This window comes from Grus americana, chromosome 4 (assembly GCF_028858705.1).
Source record: "Grus americana isolate bGruAme1 chromosome 4, bGruAme1.mat, whole genome shotgun sequence".
Classification (NCBI taxonomy): domain Eukaryota; kingdom Metazoa; phylum Chordata; class Aves; order Gruiformes; family Gruidae; genus Grus; species Grus americana.
In genome coordinates, this window is record NC_072855.1 from 20,671,133 (window position 1) to 20,697,535 (window position 26,403).

The window sequence follows — 26,403 nt, forward strand, 5'->3', positions numbered from 1 at the left end:
CAGCTTTTTAAATTGTCTCTCAAGCTTTAACGATACGAATCCCTCTACCTCATACTAGCGCAAAGCCACTTAAAGCGCAGCTAAAGATGTTTTTAAGCTAATCTTTCTGACTGAAATGAGTTGGAAGTCCTTTCGCTGTCAGCTCTAGCTGAGAAGCAATTCAAGAAGATGCTGCCTTGTAGCTGTTGATTGCAGCAGCTCAGTCAAGGCGCAATAGCTGACTGTAAGAGAGAGCTTAGTCCTTTCTGGCAAAGCCAGACAGGTTAATTAAGCTGTAAGGAATGGTGATGTGAGATATTATTTAACTCGTTATTGAGACAGACCAGGCGGTGACTAGCAGATGACAGCAGCTACAAATGCCTTTGCAGGCTGCTGTCACACCCCGTGAGCGGTCGGGCACACAGGTAAGGCTGAAGCAGTGACGCAGACCGTGGGGATGGGGACGAGGACCCTTTTCCCTGCAAGGGGAAGGGCAGAAGCGAAGGGCCGAGCGAGCAGGACGGGCGCCTTTGGGTCCCCAACACCAGCGTGGCCAGCTGCTGGCACTCAGGCTGCGTGGCCAAAGCCCAAGACCCACACGCAGGCTTTCCTTACACTTATTTCCGACTTCCTTTCCAGCAGTGATACCTTATAAACGTTTATTTAGGGAATAGAAACAGCACGTGAGATTTTCACCAGAGCTTTAGGCAACCGTTACCCAGCCCAAGGTGTGCGTGGCACGCGGGCTGGAGGAAGCCTGCCAAGTGCCCGAGGAGAGGCGCCGGGTGAAGGCACCACCGGGGCGGTCTCCCCGGCTCTGGGGACAGCGTGGGGCCTGCTTGGCTGAGCCGCGAAGGGGCTGCGGGGGTCTGCGCCACACCGGGCAGCGGAAGGCACGCTGTCCCGCTCCAGTCACCATTGGCGTGGGGAACATTTCTGTCAGGCGTCGCTTTCCACCCGGACGCGGCCGCGGAGGACCGCCCCCCCTCCCGCAGTTGCCTGGTAACGCCGCTTAACGAGGCGGTGTGCCGCGGTGAAAGGGGTCCGCTGCAGCAGCCCGTCCGCGGGTAGGGGCGCCGCGATGTTGGACCCGGACAGCGGGCTCTCCCTCACCATAGCGCGGATCGTGCAGCGGCTGAAGGGCTCCAGCCTCCACTCCCAGCTGGAGCGACAGGCCCGGGTGAGCCCCGACCTGGCGCTGTGCCCCCAGGCCCGCCTTCCTTTCCCGCTACCCCTCCCCGGCGCTTTGTTCCCGGCCGTCGCCCCTGGCCCGGCTCAGCTCAGCCCGGCTCAGCCCAGTCCAGCCCCTGCGGCCTGCACTGGGGCCGGGGGGCCCGGGGGGCCCGGGGCCTCCTCTCCCTCCTTCCCTCCCTCCCTCCTCGGCGAGGACGGAGAGCCGTCTAGTTGGTTTCTAGAGCTGTATTTATAGTTTCTCCCTTTGGGACTGAAGGATTTCGCAGTGAATATGAAGACTATCCTTTTGAAATCTCACTGGTTGAAATAGTTCCTAAAATGAATCGCTTTGTCTTTTAATCTCTTAATTTGGAAAGCTTTAAATACCCGCACACGCCCTCCCCCTTCCTCTTCCAGAGTGCCCCTGAGAAAATGAGGATTTGGTGAAAGGAAGTGAAAATAAAGGAAAAACGCACATGAAAGTACATTTTTGTAGCTGGGGAAACAGTTGCTTTTTTATATTTAGTAACTTATCTGCACTTGAAACCAGATTTTCATATTTCAGCTGAACTTCATTTAGGATGTTTCAGGTTAAAATTGTGTCAGTTTTCATGACTATAATAACATGGTAGTGGTGCTATAACGATTATTGTGCATTACTGAAATATTTTGGGTTGGGTTTTATAAAATCTTGGTGGTTGGTTTTTTTGTTTTGGTTTTCAAACAGCTTAAAATTGTACAGGGTTTTTTTTTTTTGTTGGGTTGGTTTCTTTTTTTGTTTGTTTGGTTTTGGGGGGTTTTTTTGGGGTTTTTTTTAGGATAGAATGTCCATTATCTGCCTCGGTTTTGCTGGGTTTTTAAATGAAACATGATTTTCTTCTCTGAATGTCCCTAAAGCTTTCCATAGCAAGTGACGTTACTGCATGCCTTTTCTGGGTTTTGTTTTGTTTTTAAATTTGCTGATTTGTTTTCTAAATGCTTTTTTAAATGTATGTCTGCTTTTCTCCTGTTGACTGACTGCTCTCTAAATACGTGAGTAAGCACATTGTAAGCAAATGTGCGTGACTTGAAGGGGGCCGGAACTATAAAAGACTATAGGCGTCGGGTTCTGGTAAGCGTTGGGGAATTCAGCATCCCAAATAGTCTGAGATGAGATGTGGGGAGTCAAATGCAAGACCTTGTCCTCGATAAAAGCAGTGATGGGATTTCAGGACAGGACTCTTTTAACAACTTAAGTACATACAGATTCTATTATAATCAGTAATTACCTTTGTATTCATTCTTTTGTTTGTCTCCTGTGAGGCCTGATTTCAGTCTTGATACTTTGCATGTTTGTTTTGAAACATGAGGAAGCTTGGTGTCATCAGGACTTGGTTGTTTAAACGCTGCTGGTGGATGGCTACTTTGTAAAGCCATTTTGTACAGGTGGACACTGAGGACCTTAGCAGTGCCCTTCCATGGTGGTGTTTGATGTCTGAAAGGGCAGTTAAATGCCTAAATCCCTCCTTGACTCTATAGCATATCAATTTACTCAATACAAGTAGAAACTCTGCATAGTCAAAGCGTAAAGCTAACCTATAAAATAAATAAAACGCAGTGTAATGACCACAGCCAAAGGATAGCTTTTTTTTCCACAGTCATGGTAGCTTTGCAGAACACTGTTTTACAAATTTCTTGGAGAAGAAAAAAAAAATGTGTATATATAGGTCAGAAGATTATTCTAGTAATTTGAAATGCTAAGGGGAAAGAAAATAAACAGGGCAACAAATATTCAGGTTGACTCTTAGAGTAGGTGTTTGAAGAGTTTGTAATAGAATATTAAATCAGAGCTATAGTTCAGTGTAGTGATCTGAAAGACTGCAAAGTTTTTAGATACATCAACTAGAGGATTTTTCAATGTAAAGTCATCTTTTGGAGCTTGTAGTTTAAATTAACAGGGCCAAATGTACACCGTGCTTGTCAGGAATCTGTATGTTCTCCTTGATCTTGAATTTTTTTTTATTGGCCTTGCATGCATTTATGTTCTTTCATGTACGGTATAGACTTGTTTTATTTATAATGCTTGTATAGTCATATTATTGCTATACTGTGCAGTTGCAAAGGCCCTATCAGTGAGTTTCTTATCTTTGTCCATCCCTTAGCAGCTGTATAGAATTCTGAAGGTTTCTGAATTTTGCTACTCTCTGTACTATATTAATGCTTGATTTCCCTCCCATTACATGGAGTATTTCTGAAGTTGCATTATCAAATGCGCAATCTTTGCTGTTGCTGTGTGTCACATCTGAACTCCAGCTTATTGATAAGATGTGATGGGTCGGGGTTTTTTTTGTGTCTGCTGGCTAACAGTCATTTTCTGAACAATGCTCGGTCTGTACTGGTTGCAGTATTGATCTACAGGTGTTCCCTTCTTAGGTGCTTTTAAGCTGGTTTTGGAGATGCATACTGTATTTTGAGAAGTCTTTTGAGGCAATGCATCAGAATAAAACTTCCTTATTGTTTTGGATATTTATACTACATTTATATTTTACCTTTACGAAGATTCCTCTTTATCTGTCAGTGTAGAAAATGATGTTGCTGGTACTCATTCCTCAGAAATATTTACTGTCTCTGAAAACATGAGAGTCAGAATGGATTGTAAGGGCCATTATAATATTGCCTGAAATTTTTGAGAGTTCTCGTAGTCTCACAAACTATTAACAAATTTTGTAAATTCATCTCTTCTTTTAATGCCTAGGAAGGAGAGCTCAAAATGAACAGTTTCTTTCATGAGTTAATAGAATTTTGGGGAAAACACAATATCCTGACATTATTTGTGAGAGGTGATAGAGTAGCCCTGTGGTTATGAAGTGATCACGCCAGTGCTGTGCTTGGCTGTCACTGAGAGCCTGAGGTAGTGTCAAGGACTGTGATACACAAGCTCTTTGAAATAAGTTTGGCATGGGCACCAAATGATTTGCTGTCACAGCTTTAGCTCTGGGGATACCAAGATAATCACGTTTTTGTCCCCAGGACTGAAGCAGAGGTAGGGTCATGTGCTTGTTAGTGACGATTTGGAAAATAAGTGTTAGGTTGATTGTGTAGGTTGCGTTTTGGTATATTGATAATGTGCCTCTAGGTGATACAAAGAGATTAATGCAGGAAGGAGTGTAAATGTGCCAGTCATTTGCTTTGGAATTTCTTCTGATCATATTTTGTAGGGTGTTTGAAAGGAAAGAGTAACAGTTACAAAGAGCCAAAATATTATAGTGGCTTTTCAACAGGTAAAATTGCTGCTGGGGCTATTGGGGTATCAGAGGACAAATCTGATCTCAGTTTCTCAGGTGCAACTTTCACTGTGTGAGTTTGTAGCCAAATTTGTTTGCTTTTGTCTTAATTTTTCTCTTCCCTTTCTGAAATGTAAATGTTTTTAAGGTAAAAATTAGAGGTGGTTAGAGAAACTGACACACAGACATCTTCAATCACAAAATGCAGTTTGAAAACTTTTTTTTTGTGAAGTCTTGCTAAAATTTTGTTTTAGGGAAAATCTTTGTCAGTGAACTGACATGGATAAACATGGGACAGTTCAGAGATGAAAAAAAGTGCTACCTTTTTAACACATTTTCATTTGCAGACAATTCAGAAACTTTCATTTTTATCATGTTTGAAGGAAGCCAGGTTTTATTAATCAATTCAGATTATTCAATCTTAAATTTTGTCCTCTGCAAACCTCTAATAGAAATCAGTCTGACTCTGAGTTGCCTGGAACTTCTAGTGGCCAGGAGTAAATAACAAGTAAAGGTAAAAAAAAAAAAAAAAACCCAAACACAAAACCAACAAACAAAAGGTTCAGTAGTTTATTCCTGAAGAACTTTTCTAAAACAGGAGGTGAAAATAAAATGAAAGATAAAGATTATGTTTTAAATTGAACAAGAGAGACTCAAAATACAAGGAATTCCTGTGGGCATTTTCTGTGTATATGTTCTCAGATCTGTTTCTTGTAGGTATACCTGTAGTGGGACAACTTGAAGGAGAACTTGTAGAAAAACAGGGTAATTGCTGTCAAAGTAGGCTAAAAGTGGTAACTCGAGTGTAACAATCAACCCTGACACCCCATCCCACCCCACTCTGACAATTAAGTAATAAGTTTGGGAGTGAGAAAAGATTTTACGAGGTACCTGAAGCTATGAACAAGGTGCGGGGAGGAGATGTGCTAGGATGTGTCATGATCAGAATGATTGTTCAGAGAGGACTCTGCCATCACTCTTTGAACAGAGCTGTGACTAGTACCATCAAGGTTTAAAGAAAATGTTAGTCAAAGTGAGAGGTAAGGGTCTTCACGAGACTTCAGATGGGGCAAAGAAGGAGAGGAACTTGCTTTGGGAGCACTGGGAATGTTGCAGCTGGGGTATTGCCCGACTCTGTGCTTCTAAAGGGAGTACAGGTAAATATCTTAGAATAATTTATGTGGAGTGAATGGTTTGCAAGATATCTGAGGGTATTATTTTCTTGACATTTTTTTCCAACAGTTTAAAAACAAAGAAATTGATACTGATCCCTACTTAAGTAAAAGATCAAATTAAGAAGGAGAATGTTTCTGTGAAACGTAGCATTTATTTAATAAAACTTAGCAAATAAACGTAGGCTCATGAGTCATCATAGATAATTAATGATTCCTTTTCGTGCATTGTATTTAACAAAGGGCTTACTGTCCCCTCCTGATAGAGCTTGTACTTTGGTTTAACTGGTTCAGCAGTAACATTTGCAGTGCAGTGACTTTTAAATTGAATGCAGTTGTGAATGTGTTGAACAGATTATGGAGTTTAAAAGCAGTGCAATCTTGATTCACAGATATTTTTTTAGTAATGTAGATTATATGTTTTACCTTGCGTGTGTGTATTTTGTTTGCAATGCTAATTTTGTATTCAAATAAGACCTAGAAAATTTATTAAAACATCGGAATTACATTATTAAAAATGTATCCTGTGGGAGAACATAACATTTGAAGCTGTTCATTCCTGTACGAGCCTAATTGAAGCTCTCTGTTTCAACTGCTAGGTTATTTTTCCTTGTATAAGAAAGTTTACAATACTGTTTCCCTTAGTGTAATTACTGTAGAAATGTAGATGGGTTGGAAAATTGTCAATATAATTAGGCTTTTATGCTTACTGAAATTTGTTTAGTTATGCTCAGAATGATCCCTCTTTCTGTTACAGAAACATATAAACCAAAACCAAAATCACTCCCTTAAATTTGTGGGATTTTAAGTGTTTAGAGAGTGTTTACATTGAAATTGTTGTGGTTGTACTTGAAGTGGTTTTTAACAAGTTGTCTTGATCCTGATAAAATCTAGTTATGGCAGAATGGAGCATGTGAGAAAAGGTGAATATTTATTAGCTGTCGTTAAATTTACTTCTGCTAAAGTTGGACTATATTTGGGGTAGCGTGCTTTATTGTAATTTGGGAAATAATAGCAATAAAAGCTAAAACCATTGTCCACTTGTGCAAAATCATAATGAACAGTAATAAATGCTCTGAAAGTGAGCATATTTGTCTAAACCAAAAAGGCTTTGAAGAGAAATTATGTTGGATAGCCTGTAAAAATATTTAGATAGTGTAAAGTTATTTGCAGAACTGTTTGCAGCAGGATAAAAGTATGTGTTCACCTGATGCGGTTCCACATTTCAGTATAGTTGGATCACTTCTTTGCAGTGTTTATTCTTGTTGAGAAAAGAAATAGTTTAACGCAGGAGTTATGCTGGAACACTTTGTTCTGTCAAGCCTTCTCTTTATAGTATGTTGCTGGTCCTCTAGCTATTTTCCTATACTTGAAGTGCTGTGCCTTGATGGCTTGTCTGTCCTCTTGCATGATCAATGCTGCTCCAGTCATGATGACCAAATGCCATTTCCAAATTTAGATGCTAATTTGCAAATAGATTTGTTCACTTGCTCTACAAATCAATTTACTGCACCCACCGACTTTTTCCAACTAGCTCTGTGCTATCCTTTTGCTTGCTTTCAGCTCGATCAATGTTGAGTGTCTGGATTTTCTTCCTACTTGGCATCCAAGTACAGAAAGTGTAATCCATTTAGAGTATCACTTATGATAGTGACTGCCAGATCTCAGTGGGATACCTTACCAAAGCCAAAGATGTGCACAGAACATAAATACAAAGGATTGTTAGTGGTACCTTAGCCACCTTTCAGAAGGTTTGGCAAAATTTTTAAAGTCCCAAAACTATCCTTTCTCTCCTGTACAGCTGAAGGACAAGGGGGTGCCAAGAAATGCTGTAATGATAGCTTGTTTTATGAAGGAATGTCTAACAGCCAGTTGCTTCTTGATTTGCAAGAAGTTGACTGAGACTTTAAATAAATGTGGACACCCAATGCCTGAACCCAGGTGGTCTATCCATAAGAATATGCACAGTGCCGGTTACTTAAGAGAAACTTGAGGCATTAACTTGTAATAAAAATAACTTGTTATTGCTTGCTGAATTACGCTGCATTCATCCCTGTCTCCTTTCAGGAACTCTGTCTTGGCCTGAGCCTTTGAATACGGTGATTTCTTTCCTAGTCTGGCTGTCAGTCTTTGCCTTCATGGGTTGTTCCCCTATATTGTGCACTCTCCTTTACTCTGCTTCTGATGGCCTCCTGATAGTACTAGATTTTTTTTTTTTAAAAAGCATGATACTTGTTCATCCAGATGTGTGCATTGAAACCGTAGTTCTACCTGGGTATATGCTGTATTTTGTTCATGCAGGAATTAATTCAGTTCATCAGTACAAATTTCATCAAGGTCTTTTTTTCCCAATAAACCCTAGCCAGGCATTTTTATCAGTGTAAATTGTAGTAATGCTTTTTATATAAATAAAATTTTGTCAACATGTTTTTCATTGAAATGCAAATGATACTTAGGCAGTACATTGTATCAACCAGTTTACAACAAACAAACCCTACCAAAATACCTAAATGTTTTTTGCAACGTAATGCAACACAGAAATAAGTTAGACTAGTTAGTCCAAAGGGAAAATAAAAGTATGTGGGAGACCTGGTCTAGTAATTTTGGAACATCAGCTCTGTAAGTCTCCTTGACTTCTCAATTTAGTGCCTATAAACACCTGTGTAAATTCCAAAGAGGTACCATTCTGTTAAGTTACGGCAAAACAATTCTGAAGGGATTTCCTTTCTCCTACCAAAATAAGTATTTTCTTACTTGTTTATATTACACAGAGTAGGCTATGGTGTTCTGTGTTAGAACTGGCTGCAGCTGCTAGCTGGACTGTCTGCCAGATTCTTCCCTTTCAGGTGTCTAATTTCTGATTTGAAAACTGATCAACAATCCGGTATGCAAGGAGTCCTTAACAGAAACAGTTCTGTGGCTCTGTAGCTCTGCATAGCATGCATAGCACTCCTCCCATTTCTACAAAAGGAAAAGTAGAAATGGGAGGAGGCTTTGGCAATTACATCCTGAAATGACAAGAGTGGGGACAGAAGCACCCCCATAACTTGGGGGGGGGTGGGGGGTGTATTTTCATGTTTCTTATATGAAGATTTGTCTCAGTAGGGCATTTTACAGTTAAGAAAAGGAAAAGGGCACAGGAAACAGGCTAAAAATAAAAGTTTTGATAAATTAAAGATTAGCATAGGAGTATTTGCTGCAGCAGGGCTAGGAATAGTGAAATAGAACTTGACTGAATAAATGGGCATGAAGAGGTGAAGGTAACTGATGGAGATCAATGCACTAATGTAATCCGTGGAGAAAGTTTTCCCCAAAGTGCTGTCCTGCTTCCTTTTTGACTGCCACCCTGCTGCATACAAGAGAATCACTGTTTTTTTGTTCTGCAGCTGGGAGCAGGCTCTGTTGGGAGCAGCAGTTTACAAGAAAGTCCTCTGTTGTGTCTTTTGGCCTGACAGGGAAAACGGGAAGTCATCTGTGTGGACTGAACTCCATTATCCCCTCTAATGCAATATGCTGTATCAATTTCCAGAATTTTCAGGAAACCACAAGAAAAAAAAGCATTGTCAATATGAGTGTCCAACCTTCTTCAGTGACCCTAGAGCTCACAAATTTTACAGATGTGTAAACATCAGAGATTTAAAATTCTATTCTCCTGATTGCACTTTTGTCACTTCTTGCACTGTTTACAGTGTCAGGACAATGAACCCACCTTCTAGTAGATTGTAAAGCTTTTTTTTGTGTTGTGATTCATCATCTGTCAATGAGTTGTATTTGTGAGGGATTTTTTGCACATGTAAAAAGGATTTTAAAGCATGTGTATCAGTCCCCACAGGTAAACACACCTGGATCTTGGGATTAAAATTGGCCATATTTAACCCAGAAGACAAAGTTGAACATTGACAAAAGCGTGTGCAAGAACTTCTGAGGAACAGTAAGGCATAATCTGCCCAGTTTGACGCATGTTACTTTATTTAAAATTCATACAGGAGAGGTACAAAACCACTGCCTTACAGCAGAAAAAATTTAAACTCCGCCTGACATGTGTGTTGGGTTTGCGTGGCAAGGTTTTGGTAGCGGGGAGGCTACAGGGGTGGCTTCTGTGAGAAGCTGCTAGAAGCTCCCCCTGTGTCTGACAGAGCCAATGCCAGCCGGCTCTAAGACGGGCCCGCCGCTGGCCAAGGCCAAGCCAATCAGCACCTCTGTGATAACATATTTAAGAAGTAGAAAAACACTTAGAGGGAGAGCTTTTGCAGCCGGAGAGAGGAGTGAGAAGATGTAAGAAACTCTGCAGACACCAAGGTCAGTGCAGATGGAGGGGGAGGAGGAGCTCCAGGCGCCGGAGCAGAGATCCCCCTGCAGCCCGTGGTGAAGGCCATGGTGAAGCAGGCTGTCCCCCTGCAGCCCATGGAGGAAGGATGAGGGGGTGTAGCGATTCCACCTGCAGCCCGTGGAAGACCCCACGCCGGAGCAGGTGGAGGCACCTGAAGGAGGCTGTGGCCTGTGGGAAGCCCACGCTGGAGCAAGTTCCTGGCCGGACCGGTGGACCCGTGAAGAGGGGAGCCCATGCCAGGGCAGGTTTGCTGGGAGGACTTGTGGCCCCGTGGGGGACCCCACGCTGGAGCAGTTTGCTCCTGAAGGTCTGCACCCCGTGAGAGGGACTCCATGCTGGAGCAGGGGAACGATGAGAGGAGTCCTTCCCCTGAGGATGAAGAAGCGGCAGAAACACCGTGTGATGAACTGACCGTAACCCCCATTCCCCGTCCCCCTGTGCCGCTGAGGGGGGGAAGGTTGAAGCCGGGAGTGAAGTTGAGCCCGGGAAGATGGGAGGGGTGGGGGGAAGTGTTTTAAGAGTTGATTTTATTTTCTCATTCCTCTACTCTGTTTTGCCTAGTAATAAATTAGATGAATTCCCTCTCTAAGTTCGGTCTGTTTTGCTCGTGACAACAATTAGTGAGTGATCTCTCCCTGTCCTTATCTCGACCTACAAGCATTTCGTTATGCCTTTTCTCCCCTGTTTGGTGAATGAGGGGAGTGAGAGAGCGGCTCTGGTGGGCACCTGGCCTCCAGCCAGGGTCAACCCACCACACATGTTAGTCCAAAACAGACATAGGACTTTCCATCAAAGTAGGTTCAGACGGAATCCTTCATAAATTACTCCTTGAGGCTGTTGCTTGAAAGGGTATTTTGTGAGCTGCCCAGGAAATCCCATGAAAATCTTTGTTTCCCTGCCTTCAGCGATGATCCTTTGCCAGCTTTTACCATTGTGCTGAATGGAATCATGTTTGTCATTTGACATGAGAGCTATGCAACTCACCACACCTTATGGTTTGTGCTTATGATCTTCTTTCTCACAAAGCATGCTTACAGTCTCTTTGCTATTGCAGTTGATAAGCCTTCCAATTATAAAAGCCTTCCTTACCTGTAATGGCAAGGTAACTTAAAATAAGAGCAGAAATGCTGATGCTATCAATCTCGGCAATATTGGCCATTCCTCCTTTCACCTAGGGGAAATGGAAAGATTTCCGTAAAATTCTGTGTTGTGAATTCATCTAGACCAACTTTTCCAGCAAGCCGTGCAGCACAGCAAATACCCTTTTCCATCTATAAACTGTAAGGCAAATGATAGGATTGTGGAGTTTGTTAGTTGTGTGTGATGGACCTAAAGCATGCCATGCTGTCAACAGTGCTGTTAGGGCTGGTGAACTGCACAGCTGCAGTGAGGAATGTTTGGTCCGTAGTTTTTATTTGAAGTTTGAAGATGTCATTTCTTGTCTGAAAGAGGTAAACTGTGAGAAGTTGTGGAACGTTTTCAGTTCAATTCTTTTGTGTAGAATAGAGTGAGTGGCTTCTAGTTATTTACTTGTGTACCTTATGACCAATCCTTTAATCTCTAGCATTTGTGCTAAGTATGTGGGGTACTTGCTCAGAATATTAAGCATATATGTCACTGCATACTCCCTCTCCCTTCTTCTCTCTCCGTCCCCACATACAGCTCTTAGCACTTATGTAAAAGCAAAGACATCACGTGAGGAAAAAGTCGGCTGATTTTTTTGGCTGCGATTACCATTGTCAAGTTAGTAGGAAGCAGTTTGCTTTGTGTGTATCCTTAAGCATGTATAATTCTTATTTCATAACCTAAAATACACAATTTACTTTGTTTTTAGTGCTTGCTTGATGCCTATTTATTTATTCATTTATCTATTTTTCATATTAGGTTAGCCTACACAAACCAGAAATTAAACTAGAATCTCTAAAAGAAGATATTAAGGATTTTCTGAAGACGTCAGGTTTGTAATGCTTCATTGATACATTTGTGAATAGTATAGATCTACGTAACAACATATGTGACATACATGATGAAAATAGTTTGTGCAGCTTTGGTGTCTTGTTACTGACAGTAGCCAGAAGCAGACACTCAGTGATTCCAGATTATTAAATGAGATTGAGAAAATTAAAAGGGAAAAAGTTCCTGGATTCCTGCAGCATTTTGAAAAACATACTATGCAAAGAAGTGATTTTATCGTTTTATAAGATACTCGTAATTTTTTTGAAAGTTCTGAATGATACAAGAGTTCAGTCACTTCTGAAAACGGAAATTAGCATTCTTGGAGGTATTCTTGAAAATTTTACCCTTAGCTTACAACTTCCAATGGAAATCGGAAATTTAACTATGTAACTATAATGTGAAGATTTGATAGTAACTGATACAAGATTTATAATAATCAGGAACACTTGTCTATTAATATTTATAATTATTTTAATAATATGATGGCTTTGAAAAAATAGCATATAATTATTTAACCAAAACTGTGTTGTAATTATTTGAGCAGTAGATGGAAGTAAAGGATATTCAACCTCTATACAGATCTCAACTTGCAATTTTTCCTATCTTAATTAGGTTAAGATTTCTTCATCTCTTCCTGTCTGTCTAGTAGATAGATCTGAATTGAGACAGAACAGAAAACTCTAGTGACTGCGAAGCAACCTCTGATTCATGTTTCGTTAGTATTAATTCCTAAAGTTATCTTCTGGATGTTTTTTTAACAGGTTGGGAAAAGAAGCTTCAGAATGCTGTTTATAGTGAACTCAATGTGTGAGTTTATTTAGTATTTTTATTTAATAAGTTCTACTCACATGATATACTTTTGATTCATTTGTATATATAGGTGTATGATGTGTTACTATTATCTGCAAGATCTGTCATACCAAGGGTGCCTGCTTCATTTCTGGTTTTAAAGTGCCATTATTTCTTTTTCATCCCAGGGAAAATATTGGACGCAAGTACATTTTAAAGAATGAGTGAAACAAATATCACCAAATTTTTTTGTTAGTTTAGTAATGTCTTTGTTGTTTTACTTCCAAAGGTACCAACAGTCATAATATAATTCTTGTGTAGCTGAGGTAGCTGCTGCAAATGTCTTTTAATTATTTTTGGATGTTTATGATGGCATCGCACACATTTGTTCTATTGATTATTTAAAAAAAATCTTTAAGATATTGGATCTCTAGACTTACCAGACCAGTGCTTATCATGCTTAGGATATGGTTATAAACACACTGAAATTTGTGAAATTCCCTTTTTATTATTGTTCAGTGAACTTTGGATGAGACTTCTGGGAAGCATAAGTTGCCTCTACATTCTGGCAAGGTGGAAAGGTGAATTTCATAACAGATATAGCCATAAATGCAGCTATATAATAAGAAATGTGTATGCAAATCTATTTGTGCTAATTTAAACAAGCTTATTGGAGTTACCAGTTTTGAACAAAGTGTCTTAGTAATACAAGGGAATTGATTCAGCAAAATACTTGTAAATGTAAGGATTCATCTTCATCATATTTTTCAAGGGAAAAATATTTACATGTCTTTTGGACTAATGCTTATACTTTCTTTGCGTTCATGGCAATAAGCTGCAAAATAATGAATTTAGCCCTGGAAATTTGAAATTAACTAAGAATACCATGATTTCATGACCACTGTGGAAAAGCCAAGAAACAGCATTGCTGAAACCTGTTAGTATTGATTCCTTTTCACACACAGGCACAGAGTTGTCCAGAACAAATTAACAGCAAGTACAAGAGTGACTTTACCAGTTAAAAATGGGAAGAAGTCTGGGGAGAGTTTCCCAAAATCATATGATAGGAACTGATTGACTACATTTAAACAAATGAAAATTCAGGCTGACTATGAAAGAAGCTTTGTGTAAATTTTGTTTCCTGAAAGACATTTGAGACAATTAAAATTAAGCTGGATAAAATGTTTGGCAGTAACTCATTGGAAATTATCCACATTACTGGAAGATAAATTAGTGGTTTGGTTGTTTCATTTTGTTCCAGCTTTTATATTTTGGCATAATGCAGTTTATGAATTGATATTCAACTTTGCTTAGATCAACTCCACAAAGTTCTAATTGCTTTGGGCATATACATGTTCACTATTGATTTTTTAAAAGGAAATCCTTCAAAAAATATATTGTCTCTTGAAAAAATATAGTATCCTGGATAGTAAAAGTTCCAGGTACTAATAAAGATGACATGATGTAAAGAGCATATACTTTTTAAATACCTGATTTGTTCATAGAATTATTTGATTTTATACTACGAATATGTGAAATTATGAGGAAGTATTATTTTTAATATAAGAACTCATGTTGAAATGTTATTAATAATTACACTGTTTGTGTCTATAGAAAAGGATGAAGAAGAAATACTTCTAAAAATAATATTTGTTTTTAGTCTTCATCATCATACACAGCAGTTTTACTAGTGCTCTCATGAAAGAAGTGTATGTTTAGGTTTACAAATACAGGATTAATTAAGCAAAATAAAAATCTGAACATTTAAAATACACTGTACTTTCTTTAAGGTTTCCTTCGCCCTGTCATCCTGCAGCGCCGCCTGAGCATATGAAAGAACCATTAGCTTATATGAGAAAAGCACAGGTTGGTTGTTATCAATTTTACTGTTCATATCACATCTTCGATTAGACTATTTGAGATTTACTCTGTATAATGTTTTTGTACAATTTCTAGGTTTTATACCTTAGGAAAAACACAGATTTGTAATTGCATCAAAGTTAATAATAGTGGTGTTGTATATGTGACCCTTTACATACATACAAAAAATGCTCAAGTAATTCTCCAGCCATGAAAGAAGTAGAATATAGTGGCAGGTAGGTGAATATGGTAGAATAGAGATAATATGAATTATGTCAAGGAAGAGAGTTTGATTTTGTTGGGAAGAAGAAAAAGTGTAGTTATAGGTCATTTCACTTAGAGTTACAAAAACTGTTTTGAAGAGACACAGGCAGGCAGTTTTGCAGTGAAAGACAACAGGCTGCAAAGATAGCAAGATCTTTAGAAAGAAGAAATGTATTTAGTACTTAAATGTGGAAGGAAGATGAAAAGTATACAGCTAAGGAGCTTAAGACGTATTAAGGCATATTGAAGGAAAATAAGAGCAACTGGACTATAAAAGATTAAATGAGGATATTTGGTGTCAGGAAAAAAATATTTTTGCTTCATAAGTTTTATTTTTCACCAATATGTGCCATTTGAAAGAAATAAAAAAAATCCACATAAAAATGTAAAAAAAAAAAAGCTTCAAGAATATGATCTAACCAAAGTATCTGAGGTAAGGATAAAATTGTATTTAACTCAGCCGTGCCTAGAAATATATTGCAGTATTCTCTTACAAGGTATTCAACAAATTGTGTTACTTTTTCAATCATATTGTTGCTTATTCCACTAAGTCTTATCTTGCTGTCCTGGGTTTCAGTCTTTAGCATTTGGGGATAAAGATTGTATTAATTTTTCTTCTGTGATGTGAAATGTAATGCCACAATTTATTGTCTGAAAATAATCGCTCTTATCAGTTACTAATGTGAGAACCACAGAGGCGTATCTATGTGTATGTTTGTCTAAACCAGTTTCAATGGTTATTATTTTATAAAAGTGTATATAATACCTACAGCAACCAATAATTTTAGCTCTATGTGGAAAGGACTGTTTTTCTAATAGCTTAGGAATGAGTAGGAGAAGGCCCATCTTTACTAGTTTCAAAATTTCATAGCCCTGTTTCAAAGAGTATTAGGCATCCATATCCTCTGGGGTGGGTTAACCCTAGCAGGCAGCTCAGCCACTTGCTCAATGCCCCTCAGCAGAATGGGGGAGAGAATCAGAAGGGCAAAAGTCAGAAAACTTGTGATAAAGACAGTTTAACAGGTAAAGCAAAAGCTACACATACCAGCAAAGCAAAACAAGGAATTCATTTGCTACTTGCCATCAGCAGGCAGATGTTTAGCCATCTCTAAGAAAGCACATCTTCATCATGCCTAACAGTTTCTTGGGCAGACAAATGCCATAATGTCTCCCCTTCCTCCTTCTTTCTCCCAGCTTTTTATTCAGAGCATGATGTCATATAATATGGAATATCCCTTTGGTCAGTTGGGGTCAGCTGTCCCAGCTGTGTCCCCTCCCAACTTCTTGTGCACCCCCAGCTGGTGGGGAAACATGGGAAACAGAAAAGGCCTTGAAGCTATGTATGCACTTTTCAGCAATAGCTAAAACATTGGTATGTTATCAACACTGTTTGTGTCACAAATCAAAACCACAGCACTATACCAGCTTCTGTGAAGAAAATTGACTGTCCCAGCCAAAACTAGTAGATCCTCTTTCAAGTCCTTTCTTGAAATACATCTCTTCAATAAAGGATTCAATATGAATCCTTTTCATAGAGAAATATTGTTAAATGGTGATAGTTGCAAAAGAGAATAAATACACAGTTAGGGAATTAACATTATATTTTCTAAAACCACTGAGGTACGTGTGTTTGATTTTCAAGATGTGCACATGTTTATCACTGTATGTAACAGGTCCATAAGAAAACAATCATGATCGAATCAGTTGAATCACAGCTAGGTTTTGTTACTCTTTTTGATGTAAAAAGCTTACAATGTCAGTGTTTTGATGATTTTGTTTGTTTAAAATATTTGGAAATAGCTAAAATGCAAATGTACAGGTTGCTAATACCTTTTCAGAGAGAAATAAAAGTGGAAACTAACCAATTTATTTCCCTTAGGTATCGGAAATCTAATTAATGTATTGAAGATAGAAGACTCTTTGTTTTATCTGTAGGTAGATTTTTTCACTTTATTTGTCTTTTAGCATCACAACAGTTGGAAAAGAATATTTTGATGCTATCGACAAAATTTGTCCTGGTAGAAAAATGTTTTCCATATAAGTCATTTTCCATTTTTATTATGCACAGCCACCGTTCAAGATGCTGTTTCCATTGTTATGAGCTCGTTGACATTTTCTTTATCCTTTTCTATCTTAATTAATTTTGCTCTACTTCAGAATTCTGGAAAGAAGGATAATATTCACTGAAAACCATTTTACTTTGATAACAGTTATTGGAATGACTCTGAATCAGTAATTAAAACTGTATTAGTATTTTTCTAGAGTAGATATTAAAATGTTCATAATTAACCCTTTTTCTTCTCAAATTAGTTCAGTTTTCTCATTCTTATGTGGCAGACTGAAGTTTTTATACTGTATTCTCTTCACTACCTCAAACCCCCCAGTTTTCTAGGAAAGGATAGAGCATTAATGGTAATGAGTAGTAATGCTGTAAATCATTCACGTAATTGTGGTATTGTCCAGTGTAGACAAAGTATTGCCATTAATATTTACATATCTTTGAATATTAGTGTAACATAGTGTGTATTTCCTACTGTGTACGCTGGAGAGCTGGTCCTGTGTTTGGGTCGAGATAGATCACTGGGTACAGCTGCTTTTGTCTGTCATTGTTTAGGTCTTTCCCTAGGTCTTGGGGTTTTTTGTTTCCTGAAAAATGTCAGATATAATATTTAGGACCTTTCTTTAAAACATCAGGTGATTTCACAACCCTGGTGTTTTCTGAGGTATTTGGTCTGGTTACAATTTTGGCGAGATAGCTCACCTCTTCCTGCCTTGTTAAACAGCAGAATTATTGCTAAAAACTTCTGTGTCTTAATGCAGACAAAGTGTTAGCACTAGATCCTAGGATTAAAAATTTGAACTTTGCTAATTTGCGTTTCCTGCCCAGCAGAGACTGATGTGAGTAGAAACATCCCTGAATCCATTGAACTGCTGTACTGACTATTTCCATATCTACATTTTGATGAGGTGAAACGATTGCAGACCTCTTCAACTGTTTGTTTTGCTCCCAGAGTTTACTGGGAAAACGTTTGCTAGATTTGGGACAACTCTACTGTGAACAGCAATGAAGAAATGAAATGGACAACATAAAAATAAGAGCAAAAAGAGCTAGAGAAGCATAAGAAGCTGAGTCCAAGGATATGTTAGGAAGTGTTTCCACAGTCTGATACCTCCCATGAAGCTGTCTTTTAATTCTGTCATATGTAGATTTTACAAAGGTCACAACAAACCAAACACTGTAAATCTCAACAAGAACTCTTATCATGATAGTTCCATAATACATAATTCATAAATTTGCATTGCTTTGTTTTAATCCATACAGATCCTTTTTGCTGTTTTTAGCTGTAAGCTAGGAGCTTGTTCCTGGGTTTTGAGAGAAACGTTAAACAAGTAAATTTAAGGAGGAGATAGGTGGATAAGAATTGATGCCACATCATCCAGTTACAAAGCATAAGGAGTAAGAAAACAGGAAAGGAGCTTTTCATAATAGGAGTGGGAAAGGTGTTGCTTTCCAGAGGGAGGCAACATTAAGTTAACTAGCTATCTGCAAAGAAATCTGAGATATTGTACTGACTGGAGAACCCTTGTTGTTTGAGTTAATAATACTTATTTTTGCTTGATCTTCTTTAAAGTTTTGTTCCATTATTTATAAATTTGTCTCTAATGAAAAAAAATTGATAGGTTTGTCTGAAATCTGTGCAGTCAGAAACATAACTCGATGATCTTTTGCGATACCTTCCTGAAGGCAGGGCAGCTCTTAAAACTAGAGTACTGGAGTGCATTCATAAAAATGAGAGTCTGATATACTACTTCAGCAAATAAGTGTAATTCAGTGTGTTCTACTTGAGTAGCATCAGCTGGTTATCTAAAAATACAAGGACCTGAAAAGATAAATTGTTCTCTGGTGGGCTGATCTTCAGACTTCCGGGAAGATAGAAGACCACGATTGTCTGTATTTTAACCAATTTGCCCCTTGCTTCATTAGATTCTTTACCTCAATGCTTCTAGCCAAATCTGTGAAGATCTTACTGATGTGGTGCTTTGCTAAAGCAAATCCTTTCCTCCCAGTACTTGAATTTTCTTATGTTCCTCTTGGCTCATTTTCAGATTTTGCCTTTTGAACAAAGGCCATACATAAACAGCAGACTTGATTAGAAAATCACCTTGAAGTACGTTGTTATATTTGCTATTGATATTCTGGTATGTTTTTTGCCCAGCTAAGACCCGATTGCCCATGTTGTACATGCTATATTGACATACAATCAAAACAGCATTCTGACCTGTAGGTTTATAGTTATGAGCTAGACCACTCTCCAGTCCTGTTCAAAATATGAGTAACATTACAATTGATTTCAATAGGAGTGTGGGTACTAGGAACTTTCTAAAGCGTAATAGAGAGATTCTTATCCATATCCTAATTTCTCCCAGAAGAGTTAAATTATCCCTAAAGAAGGAAAAACAGCTAAATTATTAATTTTCTTTCTTGAAATGGACTAGTGGACTCTGAAAAAATTAAAGTGACAATACTACATACTCTAATGCTGTGACTGCTGAAGATCTGCTTAAAACGTCTTCCTTCAATAGACAATTCACCTTTCCTAGTTTCTAAATCTCTTTGAGAAAATAGACTTGAGTGCTAGAATAGTTGATTAAAAAACCCGGTGTTTTCATTGAATAGTATTAAAGTGGAAAAACTTTGATAACATTTTTATTATTCCTAAAGGAATTTTTGTTTCTTGCTACAGAATTTGGAGTAGGGGATATTCACATCTCTTTTAGATCATGTATTGATGTGATTCCTTGTGTCCTAACTTAAGTTACACCTCTTATCAGAGGCCAAATGAAAAGTTCATGACCATCAGAACGAGAGCAGTGCCAACATAGTTTCTATGTTTCTCTTCTTTTTGAAATTTACAGATTTTGGTTAGAGAAAATGTACCAAATGAAATCTGTGTCCAGACACGTTGAATTCTACCTGCAGAAGTAGGCAGAATTAGGTACACTCTGAAAGAATCACATTTTTGTCTAGTCTTCTAGAAGAAAGAATTTTAGGATTCATTATTGTGGAAAAAACTGTAACTAATCCTGGCTAGTTCATGCAGTTGTGACATTTTTCTGTTTAGTTTATTTGTTGTTCACCCAGGTTCATTTAACTGCAGTGAAAGTTTATAAATGACTTTGCTACAGGATAAGATAAATCTGATTTGTAACAGACATGTTTGAAATTGTGAGTTGCAGTACTGCTTTCCTCAGTTTCAGCTATTTTACTGAAGGTTATCATTGTAACCATAGCAATCCCAGCAACGTGTTTTCTTAGTGTTAAATTTCTTCATAAAATTAGAGCAATCATCTTGGAAAATTTATTGTTCCCATCAATTAAATGACTTTATGAACTCTGCCTCTGGCTTTTATTTCAGTCGAGGACACTGCATTCTGTTTCTGCTCACTGCAGGTAACTCTGCTGTCCTGGGGAAAGGGAAGGACACCTTGCTTGGAGAGGCTATGTAACCCTCACTTTTTTTTTTTTTTTTTTTTTTTTTTACTTAGTTGCTTTTATTTGAACATAGTTACTGGGCAGAGTCTTGAAGGCTGAATTATGGCACAGTTTATGAATATCCAGAAGTGATTTATTACTAACATGTTGTATCCCCGACACAACAAGTGGGTTAATGTCTGGTCTGGTAGTTGCCAGTCACACCAAGAGTATCGACCTCCACTGCTCCTTGGAATGAGCTGGTTCTTGGTCTTGCAAAGCCTCCTCCTCCATTTGCCTCCTCTGTGCTTCTTTTGTAGCTTTTATATCTTGGAGTGTATCTGTGTGTGGTTTGGGTTTTTTTTCTTTCCCTTAATTTTGATGGGATCTCGTGTACCCCGATGAAGTCTGCCAATGATACCAAACTGAGTGGGGCAGGGGACACTTTGGAAGGGAGAGCCACCCTGCAGGAAGACCTGGATAGGCTGGAAGAGTGGGCTAACCAGAGCTTTAGGAAGTTCAACAGACAAATGTCAGGTTTTACATCTGTGAAAATGTAATCCAGGACTGCAGCACAGGTTGGGATCTACCTGGCTGGGGAGCAGCTCAGTGGAAAGGAACCTGGGGGTCCTGGTGGACAGCAAGCTCAATATGAGTGAACAGTGTGCTGCAGTGGTGAAGAAAGCCAATGGGATGCTGGGTTGCATCAACAAGGGCATCACCAGCAGAGATAAAGAAGTCATTATCCCACTCTACTCAGCACTTGTCAGGCCACACCTGGAATACTGTGTTTGGTTTTGGTCCCCACTATACAAAAAAGATGTGGACAGGCTGGAGGAGGTCGAGAAAAGGGCCACAAAGATGATCAAAGGGTGGGGAAGCCTGCCATATGAAGAAAGGCTGAGAGAGCTGGGTTTGTTCAGCATTGAGAAAAGAAAGCTTAGGGGAGACCTTATCACCCTGTTCCGGTATTTAAAGGGTGGCTACAAAGAAGATGGAGACTCCCTTTTTACAAGGAGTCACATGGAAAAGACAAGAGGTAGCGGGTGCAAGCTGCTCCTGGAGAGATTCTGATTGGACTCTAGAGGAAAATTTTTCACAATGAGAATAATCAGCCATTGGAATAATCTCACCAGGGAGGTGGTAGATTCCCCAAATTGGACAGTTTTAAGATTCAGCTGGATGGACTGCTGGACCATTTTGTCTAGACGGTGCTTTTGCCAACAAAGGTTGGACCAGGTGATCCCTGAGATCCCTTCCAACCTCGTGTTCTGTGATTCTATGATTGGTCTTGATGATTTCACTTTGTTTTCTAAACTGCTACTAACACCTCTGTTTTGTTTCCACTTTATTATCCTATATGGCTTAGTAGTCTTTGTGCTTTCTCGCTTCTCATTTCTTCCAGCAGCAAACCCACACTTCTCAGCAAAATAGGGTACTGTAAATGCTCCCCACCACTCCTCTGAGAGAATAACCAGTTTGTGGCATGGTGTTATGTAACTGGAGCATTTGGAAGGCATTTGAATATGATAATACAGTTAAATAAAAATATTATACAGAATATTATAAAAATGCTGCAATTTGGAAAACATTCCTTATGGTCAAAGCTCAGGTCTGTTTTTGTTTATGCAAGAGAAGGTGAAGGGATGACTTGATTGTGAGAAGAAATTTCTGGTGAAAGATAGCTATTTCATTTGATGGAAAGTCATGAGAAGATCTTTTCAATGGAAGCTAAAATGAAACAATTATAGACAAGATATAATTTTTATTTTTTTAACAGAACATTTGAACATCTGCCCTTCCTTCCATTTGCTTCCTGTCTAATATACTGCAGTCTCTTTCGAACAGAACTTTAAGTTTGAAGAACGTGTGGCCAGACAGTAACTAACTGTTTACAGTTTGTGTCTAGAGCAAATTACAAATAATAAATAGAGTTAAATGACATTAAGAGGAGTCTTTGCATTCATTTGATCTGGGTCTGACTCATCATCCACAGAAAACTAAATTAAATATAAAACCCAACAGTGCTGCTGTAATCACGGAAGCAAAATCCTAAGTCAGTTGACTAGAAAGTCAATACTAGTTGGCATTAGCTTCAGAGGAATTATCCACAGATGAGGTACCATGTGGTAAGTTTGAAGTCTAATGCAGTAGTCGGAAGAATCTGACTGCTGTTTAAGCTGTCCAGTTGCTATGAGGTATTGTCTAATTCTGGTTTTCTCTTTGATTAGAGAACTATTTCCTGAGCATTATTTTAGAATAACTATTTTTCTGAGCATTACAGATTACAAAATTTCTAATTTTTTTAACTTCTGAGAACATTTAAGATACCTTTTGTGGAGAAAGACTTGCACTCTCTTTAGGTCACAAAGTAGAGAAGGCATTCTCTGTACATAGTTGATTGCCCTGCTTATAATAATTTGAAAAACTTGTTAAATGTTGATATATAAGGAAGCTTGATCATTAGGCATATGTCAAAAATGAGTAATTGTGAAAGACATGCTTTTTGGAGATCTGAAATGTGAACAACTCATTTTTCTGGTTTTTATTGTGATGTAAAAGATGAAATCTGTTTGCTCTATTGTTTCAATTTAAACAAGCATATAATATTCCCTTATCATTTTTGCAGATGTCAGTCAGTGAGTCTTCCTGTCCTTTCTTATGTATGACCTTAAAAGGCTGCTTGTTATTACATGATAAATGCAACTGGAGGAAAAATAAATTCCATGTAATTCAACTTCTTGTGTGCTTTAGGGAAGCTGGGAGAAGCGAATTCTAAAAAGTCTGAACAGCATGTGCACAGAACTCAGCATCCCACTAGCACAGAAGGTAATGTATTGTTAACTTTCTGTTGCCAAACTGATATTTTTTGGAAATTAAGTCTCATCTTGCACACTTGTAATGTTCATTTTACAGATAGTTGTCAAGAGCTGCAAGGCTGGTATCCAAATAATTTTAACACAGAATAATTTTCAGGGATAGTGGCAATACATGCATCAGCTCAAATTGGGAAAATATAAAAGTCTATAGGCGGATCTTCCTTTTTGCTGTTGCAGTACTTAGCCTCTTGAGGGAGCAGCATGTTGGAAAGCTAATTGCTATGTTCATTGCTCTTAGAGCATTTTTGTGTGCGGGCTCTGCTGTATGACTTCTAGCTGCATAGCCTGTACACAATATAGATTGTGTGTTGGAGAAAGCTATAGTTGAATTGGTACTTTAGGAGAGAGAGAGAGACTGGTTTGTTGCTGATTTTGGCTGTCATTCATTCTGCTCTTTGGTTTCTATTAATTTAGAGGCTTTAATTTTAAAGATCATGGATTTGGGGAATAATGTTAGAATGTTTTGTTCTTTATTTTTCTCCTGTTGTGTATCTATGATAGGTAGCAGAACCTCTATGGCTCATCTTATGAGATAAAGGATGCAGCTGTGTTTGCTTTTCATGACTGCCAGGGACAGGAATTTGATAACAAACTCCAACGGTTCTATGGAATGAGCAGTCAATCTTCAGTAATATGAAGCTGACTATTAAATAGCCTAAAATTCATTAGTAAACACATGAAACTATTTAATGTGCTCCTTTTTTTCCTTGAACTGGAACTTGGATGTTCTGCAGTAGAATATACCTTCAGGCAAGGGGTAACTTGTAAGCAAAATAAGTTTGTGTTGCTAGAGCAATATATTTTTAATGTTACCTTAATTTATGTATTTGAAATAGGCATGTTTTTACTCATTCTGTTTAAAAAAAAAAAAAGAAAAAAGAAAAAAGTGTTACTTTCTTATGCCTTTCAGAGGCCTGTAAGTGAACAGAAAGAACTGCTTAATAAATGGAATGAAATGGGAACTGATGAGCCAGGTAAGGTCAACTAAATTTATGTGTATTAAATTTTTGTACACAGAACAATAGCACATACCTCTTATTCATCAGTCAAAGATTAATGTAATCACTTCAAGGTAAACTGATTTCAGTCTTTTTTCTCATTGGCGATGTGTCATTATGCATAAATACATATTCATTTCATTGTTATTTTGTTTCAAGTTACTGTACTAACTTTTGAATCATCACTGAGAGGTTATGGTATAATACTCCTCATTCCAGTGCTTTGGAGATTTATACAGCTAGAGCACTGCTCCTCTTAGTGTAAGCTCAGGCTAATAGAAAGAAAATGTTCTGAACTATGGATAATAAAGCTTAGATGTTTTATTAACAAAACATAAAAATAACACTTGCATGGAATAGTCAGTCATATTATCCTTTGGGAGAGCAAGGCGAACTGCCTTGTCGGTTCATATCCAAGTTCCTTAAAAGAAATGATTTCGCAAAGGTACTAATATGTGTAACAGTACTACCTCTGCGACGGCAAATACTATTCATGGATTGCTTATGACTAGTCCCTATTTTTTATTTGACAGCAGTACATTTAATTCAACAATCTCTGCTGTTAAAAAAAAGAAACCTCTTTTGAATATAATATTTTTCCCATGTCTAAGATTGGTTCAAGCTAAAGACTTACGCGGAATAAGTAAAAAAGGCTTCCTGTGACTACTGTTGTTCACTTACTAGGGGTTTACAAAAATTAGGCACTAACAGTACCATAATCTTGGAGAATACGTGGTGGTTGTAGCCATGATATCTGTGATAACCTTATTTTAATCTTTGCTCTAATGTGTTACTGAAATTGCTAGATTGTGTTAAAGTTATGGTAAAATTGCATGGCTTTTTCATCTCTTGGTTTTAACGTAGCATCATTGAACTCTTATTTCAGATCTAAGTCTCTTCCGGCCTGTTTATGCACCTAAAGATTTTCTTGAGGTACGCATTTATGAAACAATGACTCAGCCATTGACTTGCATCCTTTATAGTCTTTTATGTGAAGTGGCGAAAATAATTGTTAAGTGTATTTCAGACAATTTGTCCTTTATAGCAAGTGAAATTTGGCATGCTTTTTATGACTCCATGTTTTGTTTACAAAACAAAATGCTATTGTCTCTTTTTTTTAACTTAATTTTTAAATTGTACTTGTAAACTTCTCTTTCTCCAAAGAACAATCGGTTTGGAGCTAACTTTTTTTCTGAGAGCAATTCTCCAACTGATTTCATAAATCATTTCACATTTTAAATTGCAATACGTTAAGCCAAGAAATTGCAATATATGAAGCTAATAGACTGTTTGGTGGTAGATAGTAGACCTGTATGCAGTTGAAATTGTAGGTCATCTATGAAGATTGTGAAAAATGAAACATGAAACAGAACCGTGTGGAATTTGGAGGCTTCTGTCTATAATCAAACCAAACCATTGAAAAAAGGTGACTGCTGAATCTTTCAAAGATTCATTTCAAAAATGACGGTATTACTCATCATTTTGTATGGTTCAAGCACAGAACATCTCAGAAAAACAGAACTTGCTTTACCAGCTGTGCCTAGAATAGGCATGGACAATGGACAACAAACATTGTTGATGACAGTGAACTTAATGGTGATACAGTAGGACATTTTGGATTAAAATGTGATTGAAAATAAAAATGAAAAAATCAGTATCTGTATATCTTGTGAGTTATACAGGAAACAAATTGTCTAGAGCATGACAACAGCGTAGAATTATAGAGTTAAGATTCACGGAATGGTAGGAGTTGGAAGGGACCTCTAGAGATCATGTAGTCCAACCCCACTGCTAGAGCAGGATCACTCAGAGCATGTTGCACAGGATGGTGTCCAGGCAGGTTTTGAGTATCTCCAGAGAAGGAGACTCCACAACCTCTCTGGGCAGTCTGTTCCAGATGGACTCCTAATTTACAGAATAAAACTTAGAAATCTAATACTGAATTATCAGTCAGAATTAATGTATTAATATTTCGATGTGATTCAGTGCAAGTTTAGTGGAATAGTTTGTAGTAGTAGAGGAGAGTTATCGTATTTCTGACTTAAGTGTAAACTGTTTCATGGTTATGAATTGTGAATGCATTTCTGAATCCAACAATAAACTTTTTATCCATTTTATTACATTTCTAAAGACCTTCTTTTTTTCAGTTAGTGATAATAATATTGGAAATTTTAAATTTATTCTGTTTTCCATCACAGCCAAGTTGTGTGTATTCTGAAATCTGTAAACAAATCCATCTTCATTTTAGCTTTATCCAGTGACCCTCA

The 26,403-nt window shown here is 38.1% G+C and overlaps 1 protein-coding gene across 3 annotated transcripts in view; it reads left to right on the top strand.

The window, feature by feature from the left end:
- The first annotated feature begins 991 nt into the window (after window positions 1-991).
- TBC1D19 (TBC1 domain family member 19) overlaps window positions 992-26,403 on the top strand; it is a 55,131-nt gene continuing 29,719 nt past the window's right edge. For 2 of the 3 annotated variants that reach the window (XM_054825057.1, XM_054825058.1), the window contains exons 1-7: window positions 992-1,159; window positions 11,802-11,874; window positions 12,635-12,680; window positions 14,453-14,528; window positions 23,014-23,088; window positions 24,049-24,112; window positions 25,023-25,069. In XM_054825057.1, the coding sequence (XP_054681032.1) occupies window positions 1,061-1,159; window positions 11,802-11,874; window positions 12,635-12,680; window positions 14,453-14,528; window positions 23,014-23,088; window positions 24,049-24,112; window positions 25,023-25,069 (480 nt within the window). In that variant the 5' untranslated portion in view covers window positions 992-1,060. Of the gene's footprint in view, window positions 1,160-9,744; window positions 10,315-11,801; window positions 11,875-12,634; window positions 12,681-14,452; window positions 14,529-23,013; window positions 23,089-24,048; window positions 24,113-25,022; window positions 25,070-26,403 lie in introns of those variants that run through there. The other variant, XM_054825059.1, reaches the window with a different exon arrangement.